This window comes from Gymnoscopelus microlampas (genome assembly GCF_963454915.1).
Source record: "Gymnoscopelus microlampas genome assembly, chromosome: 16".
Taxonomy (NCBI): Eukaryota; Metazoa; Chordata; class Actinopteri; order Myctophiformes; family Myctophidae; genus Gymnoscopelus; species Gymnoscopelus microlampas.
In genome coordinates, this window is record NC_139953.1 from 38,423,557 (window position 1) to 38,435,962 (window position 12,406).

General features: G+C 42.3%; 1 protein-coding gene across 1 annotated transcript; it reads left to right on the forward strand.

Annotated features, from left to right (window-relative positions):
- Positions 1 to 7,081: 7,081 nt before the first annotated feature.
- On the forward strand, positions 7,082 to 12,118 carry rd3 (retinal degeneration 3, GUCY2D regulator; the record flags this gene model as incomplete). The annotated part of the gene is made up of 2 exons (XM_084082199.1): positions 7,082 to 7,374; positions 11,737 to 12,118. 2 exons carry the CDS (start codon positions 7,082 to 7,084, stop codon positions 12,116 to 12,118), a joined length of 675 nt encoding a protein of 224 aa, XP_083938325.1.
- Between the last annotated feature and the right edge of the window lie 288 nt (positions 12,119 to 12,406).

The window sequence follows — 12,406 nt, forward strand, 5'->3', positions numbered from 1 at the left end:
ATTACCCACCTTCCATATTCAAAGTCATTAAAGACCCTGTCATCACCATCACTATCACTCATTCTGTCTCATGTAACCCCCCTGTCTGTCTGTCTGTCTGTCTGTCTGTCTGTGTCTCTGTGTATCCCTCTCTCTGTCTCTGTCTCTCTGCTCTCTATGTCTCTGCTCTCTCTCTGTCTGTCTGTCTGTCTGTCTGTCTGTCTGTCTGTCTCTGTGTATCCCTTTCTCTGTCTCTGTCTCTCTGCTCTCTATGTCTCTGCTCTCTCTGTCTGTCTGTCTGTCTGTCTGTCTGTCTCTGCTCTCTCTGTCTCTGTCTCTGTCTCTGTTCTTAAGCCGGTCTGTCTGTCTGTCTGTCTGACTGTCTGTCTGTCTGTCTCTGTTCTTAAGCCGGTCTGTCTGTCTGTCTGTCTGTCTCACTCTATCTCTCTCTAAATCTCACTCTATCTCTATTTCTCTGTCTATCGCTCTCCCTCGCCAACTTATCATCTCTTTGTCATCTGTCTGTCATTTTGTCTGTCTGTCTGTTTGTCTCCCTCACTCTCCAACGTATCATTCTGACATCTGTCACCCCCCCCCCCCACACACTCTGTCTTTCTGTCTCTTTCTCCGCTTATCATTCTGTCATCCGTGTCTCTCTTACCCCCCCCTCCCCTCTCCAACTTATTCTGTCATCCGTGACTCTCTACCCCTCTCTCTCTCTCTCTCCCTCTCTCTCTCTCTCTCTCTCTCTCTCTCTCTCTCTCTCTCTCTCTCTCTCTCTCTCCCCCTCCACCTTGTCATTCTCTAATTCATCTCTCTCTCTCCCCCTCCATCCTCCTCTCTCTCTCTGTGTGTTATCAGTCTCCACATCACACTGTCCGCCTGCCTTTCAGCAGTAGATGGAGCTTATTGCTGGGTGCAACAGGCTTATGCTGAAGGAGAGTCACTATGGCAACAGTGAATGGTAAAGGGGGCTGCTCACGCACTACACCAGGGGCTGTTAGAGCCCCGCGCCAGTGTTGCCATGTCCGCTTATTATAGGCGATTTTGGGCTTGTTTTTCTGTCGCTTGTAAATATTGGTAGTTTGTGAGTTGCATTTGTTTGGGCTTGCTTCCTAAATGTTGTTTAAATTAGTGGTTCTCGAACATTTTCATGTCAAGGACCCCCAAATGAATATGTATTTATCCACGGACCCCCCATCTAAACATATTTTGTGCCATGGACCCCCGTACCATATTTGTGTTAAAATATTTGTTTTAAAAAGAGCAGAGCTATTTTCAAATAGCTTATGTATATACAGGTTTAAAGTTCTCATGTGGTCTATAGTCGCTTCTTTTGGGCTTGTTTTCATAGACCTGGTTGCTTATTTCTCTCGCAAGATCTGGCAACACTGGCCGTGTGCCTCGCTCTCTCTCTTCTGAGCAGCGCTGAATGAGGTACTCTGATGTTTTAGTAACATGAGTAATACCACTATGTGAAAATACTCTATACCAGGGGCTGTGTGAGCCTCATCTGGGCACTGGAAGAAGAACTACTCAAATTATTTTCTTTACTTTGTTAAAAGTAAAAGTAGCAATACCACAATGGAAAAATACTCAGTAAGTAAAAGGCTTAAAATGTAGCTGTATGTTTTGTTATTAAATCTAAATCTCTAAACTAGTAAAGCTGTCAAATAATTGTAGTGGAGTAAAGAAAAAAAAAGGGTACAATATTTGCCCCTGAGATGTAATGGAGTAGAAAGTATAAAGTATCAGAAAATGGAAATATCAAAGTAAAGAATTGTAGGAGTATACAGTACTTGAGTAGATGTAACTGTAGTTACGTTACGCCACTGTATCTGAGACACACTGCCCCCTTCCTCCCTCTGCATGTAAAGACAGGCGAGAGAGAGAGAGAGAGAGAGAGAGAGAGAGAGAGAGAGAGAGAGAGAGAGAGAGAGAGAGAGAGAGAGAGAGAGAGAGAGAGAGAGAGAGAGAGAGAGAGAGAGAGAGAGAGAGAGAGAGAGAGAGAGAGAGAGAGAGAGAGAGAGAGAGAGAGAGAGAGAGAGAGAGAGGATTACACAGTAAGTCCGTAAGAGGCAGAGTGCTTAGAAGACACTTCAGCAGCAGGAGGTGAGTTCACCTGTGTGAACCGGTGTGTTTGTGAGGTCCGAGCACTTTCAACCTCTCTCCCCCTTTATAACTGACTGCTGACTTCCCACTGGCTCCGAAATAAACTTCACATAAAGGTAAGGACTCAAGGAGTGAATTTTTCTTCTTTAAAAAAAAAGAAATCTGGCATCTTTTGCTGTCATTTATAGTGACGCAATGAATCAACAGAGTTGGCTGAACCACTTCGTTCAAAGCGTGTTTGAAATATAATAATATTGTGTTTGACGGATCCTACAATTTACAATGTATAGGCATTATCCAGAGAGACTGATGTACCTTTGTTAGAAGGATAGAAGGATACTGTAAGTCTTAAGGGATCCCTCGAAAACAAGATGATGCATCTCCAAGGAGTTTATCCGATAAACTCCTTGAGATGCATCATCTTGTTTTCGAGGGGTTCCTTAAGACTTACAGTAAGCAAGGTAATCACATTAATAGAATGCAGACAGACAGCGTAGTGCCTCCAAGAAACTATAGGATCCCTCCCAGGCTTAACCAAGAACCTAGGATCAGTATAAACAATATAATATAAAAATAAATATCTTCTGTACACATTGAAACTATAGGATACCAGGTATAACCCAAGAACCTAGTATCAGTCTAAACGATATAATATCAAAAATAACAATCTGTACATTGAAACTGTAGGATACCAGGTAAACTATTTACCTAGCACCTGTTTAAATAACACTCTATCTAAATGACATTCTTAAGATTGTGGTCAAGAAAACAAACCTACTGTAAGTAGACATATCTAGCTGTGATCTGTGTGTGAAGTGAGCACATTTGGACAAGCTAAAAGTCCTGTCCAGCAGGGCAAAGGACGGAGAGAGACAGCATCTGAGCCATGTCAAATGATTTTCACACATTTATTCCATTTGAAAGGAATCTGTAATGATTTTTTTTTACAACAAACAAATGCATTTACCCAGGGAGGGTGAATCACATCTATTTTAAGCTTGACCATGAAGTTGTATAACAAGGAATTACAAGACGAATATACACTTTGTCGGTCGGTGCTTTCCAGGAATGATTTATGGATCACTAGTGTAATCTATTATAGGTTTTTAGAAAGGTTAAAAAAGGCTACATTGAATCTTATGAATCCAATATATAAGAAAGAATCCATTGCACGTACAACGTTGCTAGTGTAAACGGTACATATTCTGGTAGGTTAAAAAGCTACAAGTACCTTATCTAACCTCAAGGTCACAGGGGTTGAACAGATGAGGTCAGTTCTATATGCACATGATGATAAGCTGCTTCAGTTACTACTGCTAGCCATGAATGTGTGCTGTGGTTTATGTTTATGTCTCTGCATTACCATTCATGGATGTTACATGTTGTTGCTGTCGGGCAGAAACCTGTTATCTCCATATTTTAACTTTTGTATGTTGTTTTTTTCCCCCCTCGTAAATTAGTGCCCTACTTTGTCATATTACACTACACTACAGTGTCACACAAAAGTGGCAAAAAGAGCAGATCTACAGCAAGCTCAAAGTGCGCCGTGATGCGACGCGCTTTGATCTTGTTGATCTGCTATTTTTGCCACTTTTGCTATTTTTGAATTTGAATCCCGAAAGTAACAGTTTTGGACATGGTTTCCATCTGACAGCGACAATATGTAAAGATAAAGATGTACAGTATGCTACATACTGTATGGCTTGCAGATGATGAAAGAGGGGCCTATTAGAGAACTAATAATAACAATAATATGGACCCCACTCCTTTGGAGCATTTTTTGTCACTTGCACATATTTGAAATTTGCCCTCGTTTAACCATCTTAAGTATTAGGATCAGTGGGCGCTATTAACCCATTCAATCTGAGAATGCATCTCTGTCATTTTAGATTTCTTTGGCTGTTCAAAAATAGCACTGAGTGCCACGCTATGAGCTTGTAGATCTGCTATTGTAGAAAAATCATGAATATTTGTACAAATCTTTGAATATATATAGTTTTAAAGCGAACATTTGTAAAATATTTTTGTTCCAGGGACCCCAGAAGCAAAGATTTGAGTTACAAATGTTGGCTTTAAACAAATTATAGGTTCAAAGATTTGCACAAATTTTCACGATTTTTCAAAAATAGCAGTTCTATAAGCTCATAGCGCGGCCCTGTAGATCTGCTATGAGCTTGTAGACCTTGTAGATATATCTATGATATATATTTATGTTTGAATAGCCAAAGAAATCTAAAATGACAGAGGTGCTATCCCGGATTGAATGGGTTAATTCAGTGCACAGGGAGCAGTTAAATTAGGGGTTTATTACGTTTCTTGCGTTTGGACAATAACACAGAATCAAGAGATTTGGGAGAGAATGACCATGAGCATCATAAGTGCAATACAATAAGTGGGTTATAATAAGGTATTTACTGTATACAATCAGTTGCAGGCTTATGAATACTGTATGCTCGTGAAGAAAACATTTAAGATAATAACATAACATAATACCTTTCTAAAGTCTTTAACAAAGCGTGAAGGTTTGAAATGCAAAAATACAAATAACACAATTAGTTTTCAGTCTTATAAATAGCATTGCCTCAGGCATGTTTCTCTTCAGTTCCAACACAAAGACAAAGACCACAGAGTGGACGTAGGTGTGTGCAGGGGAGGGTGTGACTATAGGGCTGTCACCATTACAACTTTAGATTCATAATCAAAAATTGCACAGGGCAGATATGGCAAATAACTTAAATACACAAATAAACTAATGTTGTACTTTCAAATGTTTTTTTTTTAAATAGCAGAAATAGCTCATCTACAAGTTGTATGCTTGTAGATCTGCTATTTTTGCTATTTTTGGAAAATGTTTGAAAAATGTATGAACATTTTTCAACATGGGAACGACTATGAAGATTATGACGATTATTTAATAACATTTAATAATTGTGACAGGGCTAGGTGTGACACCTGTGGAACACAGGCAGTGGGGGAAAGTCTCTAAATTGCCAGAAAGACACAGTATCATCAGTAGCTGCTTCCTTTTCCATAAGCTAGGTTTAGAGTTGTCTGCAATGCTTAATCGTTGCTGTCGGGCAGAATCCTCTTATCTCCATATTTTTACTTTTTGTGTTTTTTCGTAAATGAACTTGATCATACTACAGCGTCACACAAGTAGCAGATCTGCAAGCTCTGAGCTTGCAGATCTGCTACTTTTGCAAAAAAAATATGATAATTTGAATCCTGGACGTATGAGGTTTCCACCCGACAGAGACGACTTGTACCTTAACCACTTTCAACCAGGTGTTCCAATTTTGGACATGTCATTATAGGTGAATAATAGGTAATTATTTTTCTATTTTCTCATTTAAAAAATCTGATCTGATCTACAAGCTCACAACCTGCTTGTGCTCACAACAAGCCAAAGATCACCGGGGGGGGGGGGGTTGTTGAGGCCATGTCTGTTTGGAGATGGTCAATCAAAAATAGTCAAATATTTTCAAGATAAAAAAAGCTCACAACACGTTGCGATGTGATGCGTTGTGAGCTTGTAGTTCAACAATTTTCGCGATTCGTCATATGAATAGTATAGAGTATATAGGGCTCAAGTTGACGTTTCTGGGAAGAAAAAAAAAGTGTATAATATAAAATGGAATGTAGCTACCATTTAATGAGGTTGTTTGAATCCAGGGCTACATTATTGTAAGTGTGTAAGCCTTGTAGAACCATGTGACCCATTGGGCAGGATCCTATCTCCTGTTTCTGTGCCGGTACACAAGTACACCTCCTGGACATGACGCTAGTATGTTGCAGGGACTTACCCCCTAGTCCAAGGGTCTTCAACAGGGGGTCCGGGACCCCTAGGGGGTCCGCAGAGTTACTACAGGGGGTCCACCAAATCTTTGTGTGATATGATTTTTTTGTTTTTACATTACCCACTTGACTCCTAGCATCCCTTTTCTGAGGTGAACTTTTGCCAAAAATAGCAGATCTACAAGCTCACAACGTGTCGCAGCGGGCCCGTTGTGAGCTTGTAGATCTGCTATTTTAAAAAGATTTGTATACATTTTAAAACTTGTGTAATGGGACACGCATCATAACGGGCGGCAGTGGCTCAGGGGTAGAGTGGCCGGTAGGCAACCGCGAGGTTCCCAGTTCGATCCCGGGCTCCCCCAGAGTTAGTGTCGAAGTGTCCTTGAGCAAGACGCTGAACCCCTAATTGCTCCCGATGAGCAGGTTGGTGCCTTGCTTGGTTTCCTCCACCATCGGTGTATGAATGGGTGAATGTAATGCACAATCTATGTAAAGCGCTTTGGATAAAAGCGCTATATAAATGCACCATTTACCATTTACAATGAATATTTTTACCTTTGGTACTTCAAGTATATTTTGATGCCAATACTCAAGTTAATACCAGACTTTTACTTGCAACAGAGTACTTCTACGTTGTGGTATATCAATAATTTTACTCAAGTACTTCTACCATCACTGGTCCATTGCCGAGGGATGCAGTGGCGTGCACAGACATTTTGAGGGGCAGGTGCTCAAGTAAATTATAATTTTTTGTTTACTTGGTCTGCTCTTTTTTCCCTCTACACCTATACCCCTTTGCCAAAAATAGCCGATCTACAAGCCCACAACGCCTCGCAGCGCGAGGCGTTGTTGGCTTGTAGATCTGCTATTTTTGGCTAAAGTTTTCCTCAGAAAAGGGATGCTAGGTTTCGAGTGGTTATGGTAAAAAGAAAAATCATATCACATAAAGATTTGGCGGACCCCCTGTAGTAACTTTGAGGACCCCCTAGGGGTCCCGGACCCCCTGTTGAAGACCCCTGCTGTAAACTGAAAAAGGGCACTTCTGGCCAAGAGGGCAAAGGGCAGGTGCTCTAGCACCACCTAGAGTCTATCTGTGCACGTCCCTGGAGGTATGACTTCTTGGGCTTTTTTGGTGTCTAATTCTTCCAGCACGGCGCGGCGCGTTGGTGTCAGATAGAAGCAGGGAGGGGGGAGGATGGCGTCCTGGTTCGGCTGGAGCGAGCCGTACTGCCGCAGCGCCCGGCGGGACCCGGCCGACGTGGTGACCGACACGCTGATGCTGGAGCTCGGCTGGCAGCAGAAGGAGGCCGAGCGGCAGCACCGGGAGAGGGAGAACGAGTACCGGCGGCTGAAGACGGGCGTGGACTACAGCTGGCTGGCCAGCACGCCGCGCAGCAGCGCCTACAGCATCAGCGCCGGCGAGAGGCTGGCCCTGGAGGAGCTGTGTGCCAAGGTGCCTCCGTCCTGCTGTGGACTGATCATTCTGAGGTAAGAGAGAGAGAACCAGTGGTGGGAAAGTAACTAAATACATTTAGTTAAGAACTGTACTTAAGTACTGTTTTGAGGTATTTGTACTTTACTTTCCTTTCCAATTTCCAATACTTTTACTTCTACTCCACTACATCTCGGGGGCAAATATTGTACTTTTTTACTCCACAACAATTATTTGAAAACTTTAGTTACTAGTTACTTTGTAGCCCTATATATACATTTCAGCCATTTGAAAATGGCAGATCTACAAGCTCTGTGAGTTTATTGTGAGTTTATTTGAACTAGCCTGGAAACCAGACGAATCTGCCAGTGTGAAAAAAAGAATTAGCCCCCTCGGCAGATTTGTATATATAATATCTCACAGTGATATTAGTCTGGTCATGCCAGGCTATATTTTAAAATGTTTTTCAAAATAGTAAAAAATGCCAAAAAGGTTTAGGCATAAGGGGCCCTATCCTTGCACCAAAGATAGGACCCGTTGTGTCAATTCCCGTTCCCCCGGCACTTGTACAGTAGGCCTTTGTCGCTGGTGACCTCTTCTGGTTGCTTTGTTAGGAAGGGACCGGTGTGTCACCTCCAAGGGCCAAGGCTTGGATATTTACGATGAGCCCAACACGGAACCTTATGAATGGCCAGAGTGTGGCACTGTTTTACCCTGCGCCGACCTGCGGTGTCAGAAAGAATTTATTTTAACGCAAGTGAATGGGTTTTTTGACAAACTTTAGACTAGATTTTCTTACCGTAATAAAAATTGTCATACATTCTGTATGCTTCCAGTCTCTAGTTTAAAATCTCCTTTCAATCATCAGGATATGCGTTTTGCTAAATTATGGTCCCATTTATTCTAAAATTGACGATAAAGTAGGCTATGCTCCAGGAGGGGCGGGATGATTTGATTGACAACCTACACAACCAATAGCATTCATTCCCCGCCCTGCTCTTGATTGACAAGCTACCCAACCAATAGCATTCTTTGGGGGTTGTTTTCCGGTCCCCTGGTCTCAACCAATAGCGTTTGAGCTCCGGCGTGGCCAACTGTATATATTAAAGATGGGAGGATACACGTTCCTGAACTATCGGCTTCATTTTCGGTCTGTAGAAAGCAGGGGAGTGGCTTTGTCCATTCATTTTTTTAACAGTCTATGGTCACCTCTCATACACCTGACACCAACAGTCCACTACTTTTCACCTGACAGTGAGGAGTTTCACTGGCAGTGTGTGTCTGAAAGAACATGCTCTAGTGTAAAATCCTCTGTGTTAATCTAACTCTAAAAAAGTTACAGCCCTGTAAGGCATTGGTTCTCAAAGTGGGGTCTGGGGACCCCCAGGGGTCCTGGGGGGGGGGTACCAGGGGGTCCCCAGCAAAAGATGTTAATACAGCGTCACAATCATTTCAACCACTTCAAAAATAGCAGATCTACAAGCTCATAGCGTGGCACCGAGTGCCGCACTGGGGGTCCCTGGAACAAAATATTTTGAGATGGGGGTCCGTGGGAAAATACATATCATTTTGGGGGTCCTTGACATGAAAAAGGTTTGCGAACCACTGCCGTAAGGGGTCCATTTAGTTCCTAACTAACCTGCTGCTCAGCGGCAGGTTTTGACCCGGAAATACATATTATGACACCTTCTCTGTTTATTCAAATCTGTTTCCGAGCCTATCACACCTATGCTATGGGAAAATGAACCAGAACAGGAAACTGGGTATGCCACCTTCTCTAAACTCTGGGACTACACAGTTATGCACGGAGCCTTTTTACAGTGTAGATCAGGGCAAATATGGGGCGGCCGTGGCCTAATCGTGCATATCAAACTGGGGGTCCTCGATATTAAAGAGCTGGTGCCATGTTGTTGCACTTTTTCTGATTTTCATGTGTCTATGAGGTTGATAGAACTTCATTAAGCCCCCTGGTGGTGGTTTTATGGTGTTTTATGTCTTCTCTGACTATTTGGAGTTTCTTCCTGGAGGCTGAAACCTTGAGGGTCAAACGTGCCAATAGAGAAACAGCGCTTTAGTGACATAGTAAAAAACATACACTCCCCCTCATTATCATAACACAACAGGTGTGGGCATGAGGAGGAGGAGGGACTAGGACAGGTGGGTGGTGCTAAGGTGGTGGAGGAGGTGCTAAGGTGAGGACCAGGTATACTTAATGAACTGGAGGCGTGTCCACATAAAAAAAATAATTTTAACATTAACAATTTCTGTACACTTTTTTGAAAAATTCTTCCTCCTAGTATAAGCATAATACCTGATGATTATGTTTTAGGGGGGGGGGGGGATCAATGAAAATCTTTTAAGTCTTTAAAAAGGTTGAGAATCACCGCTCTAATCGTGCGGCCGTACAGCTGCTCAAAGCAGGCTGGTTTCACAGCTTCTGCCCAGGAGGAGATCAAGGTGATGGATGATGTGTTGTGGCAGGTTGTCTTGTTATCATTTGACAGATTAAACTGATTACACTCACGTGATGAGCTAAAAGCTAACAGAAAATCACTCGCATCATCTGACACGATGCCACGGGGGCCTGGCAAATCCCCCCCCCCCCATCCCCAGACAATTATTAGCTGTGTAGCCGAGTCAGATTTCATCACGATAGTGAGGAAATGATCTTATTCAAATTATTATAGCAAAATTCTACTAAATTAAAGGAACCGGTTACAAAACATGCCATGAATCTCACGATAGCTGTGTAATGGTTTAGTATAGCGACGCTTTCGGGTGGAAAATCTCACATCTCCAAAACTGTTACTTTACAGGATTAAAATTCAAAAACGGCAAAAGTAGCAGATCTGCAAGCTCCAAACGCGTCGCGAAGCGACGCGTTTGGAGCTTGCAGATCTGCTACTTTTGATGCTTTTGTGTGACACTGTAGTATGATAAAGTAGGGCATTAATTTGCGAGAAAAAAAAACACAAGAAGTTGACACAATGAGAGGTTTCTGCCCCCAACAGCAGCGATAGTTGTCACTATGAACCCATGACAACTATGATATCACCATTATTTCAAACATTTGCCTTGATTACGATTATTACTTTTTAAAATGTTTTTTAAATAGCAGAACTACGACGCGTTGTGAGCTTTTAGATGCGGCTTTTTCCCCGCTATTTGTGTACGGTACGCCGCCATTGTACATCGACGTATAATACAGGGTTAAGAATTATCAATCTATTTTAGTCGATAAGGCAAAATATGTTAGAATCTTTTCATGTTAATTTGTTGATATATATAAGAAACGTTAAAATAATATAATACTGTAGTGCATATATATGTGTGTGTGTGTGTGTGTGTGTGTGTGTGTGTGTGTGTGTGTGTGTGTGTGTGTGTGTGTGTGTGTGTGTGTGTGTGTGTGTGTATATATGTATATACTATATATATACTATTTTTTTAACCTGCTTCTCGATTAATCAATTAACCTCCATGAGCAGGATTAAGACGCTTATTGGTTCTAAATGTCGATTTCAATATTGTTTTTTGATTAATTGCCCAGCCCTGGTTTCTTGTCAGTGCTCTAACACCTCATGGCTACCAGAAGTTATCAGAAAAAAATTAAACACAAAAAGAAAAAGGAGAAAAAAAAGCCAACTTGAAGGTCAAGTGGGCAGATTTAATCAGCAAAACAAACAAACAAACATGGCTTCCAGAGCAACCGTCTATTTAAAGGCTTGTTAAGGAGTCAGCCACTTCATGTTAGAAGGCACAATAATTGGTTACCAGGAGAACCTCTTACTGTTGTGGCAGCTGGCCCTGTGGCTGATGACTGTAATTATGTAGTAGTGGAAAGTAACCGAGTACTTTTACCTAAGTACAATTTTAGGCAGTGGTGGAAAAAGTACAGTACTCACATTTTGTACTTACAACATGATCACTGAACTGTGAATTGATCATTGTGTGTATATTAGTATTTATTTGTGTGTTTTGTAGTTGTTTGTACCGTCTGTTTTTTTTGTTTTTTATTACTTCCAATTTTTACCTAGGGTATGGGCGCTGTTTGTACCGTCTGTTGGGTGTTGTTTTGTCTCATGGTATTCCACAATGGAAACATGCTTTGTCTCTTTAGTGTCTAATCCATTGAATGGTTGACACGTTGATTTTTAATCGCTCGGAGTCGGCAATAAAGTATTCTATCCATCTATCTGTTTTCCATGGCTGGCGTGGTCGCCCAGTGCCAGACAGTGAAAACCACAATGGTCTTATTATAGGCTGCTAGAATAATACAAGCACAGAATAAGTCAATAATTTAGGAATGATAAATTAAAGCGAGTCCCATAAATGACGAGACTTCAACTGTGCAGCAATGCATGCTGGGAAGGTCAAAAGCTACCATCATCTCACGTGTGTGTGTGTCCGTCCCTCCCCAGGTTCCGGGAGGTGATGGTGACCAACGAACCGGAGGTCCATGAGGTGTCGGGTCTCTTCCGCTCCGTCCTCACGGAGGCCCTGGAGCGCCTGAAGGAGGAGGAGGCGGCGCAGCGCCTGGCACGCCAGTGGAACAACCGGCGCTCCGCCAGCATGTCCCTCACCACCTTCAGGTCCCGCGTCCGGATCAACCCGTTCGGAAGCACGACGGGCCTGATGACCTCGGCGGCGTCCACGCCGGACGGGGTGTCGACGGCGGGCGACCTCAAGACCGTCTCGGAGGACGTGGAGAGAGCTCAGCCCCAGCGGGTGTGGAGCGTCCCGGACTTTAGATACAAAGGACTCGGCAGCAGCAGAGGCGAGGAGTTCACTCCCGTGACTTAATCCATCCCAGACCGGGAACGCATCTGTGTTTTTTTTATTTTTAGATTTGAGCTATTAACCATTATTTTATATATTGGTTATTCAAAGATAGCAGATATACGAGCTTGTAGATCTGCTATTTTTGAAACATCTTGAACATTTGTGCAGATATTTGAATTAATATATTTTTTAAAACATTTTAATCTGAAATGTTTGCTTCTGGAGGTCCCTGGAACAAAATATTTTACAAATGTCCGCTTTAAAAACTATATATTCAAAGATTTGCACACATTTTCACGATTTAAAAAA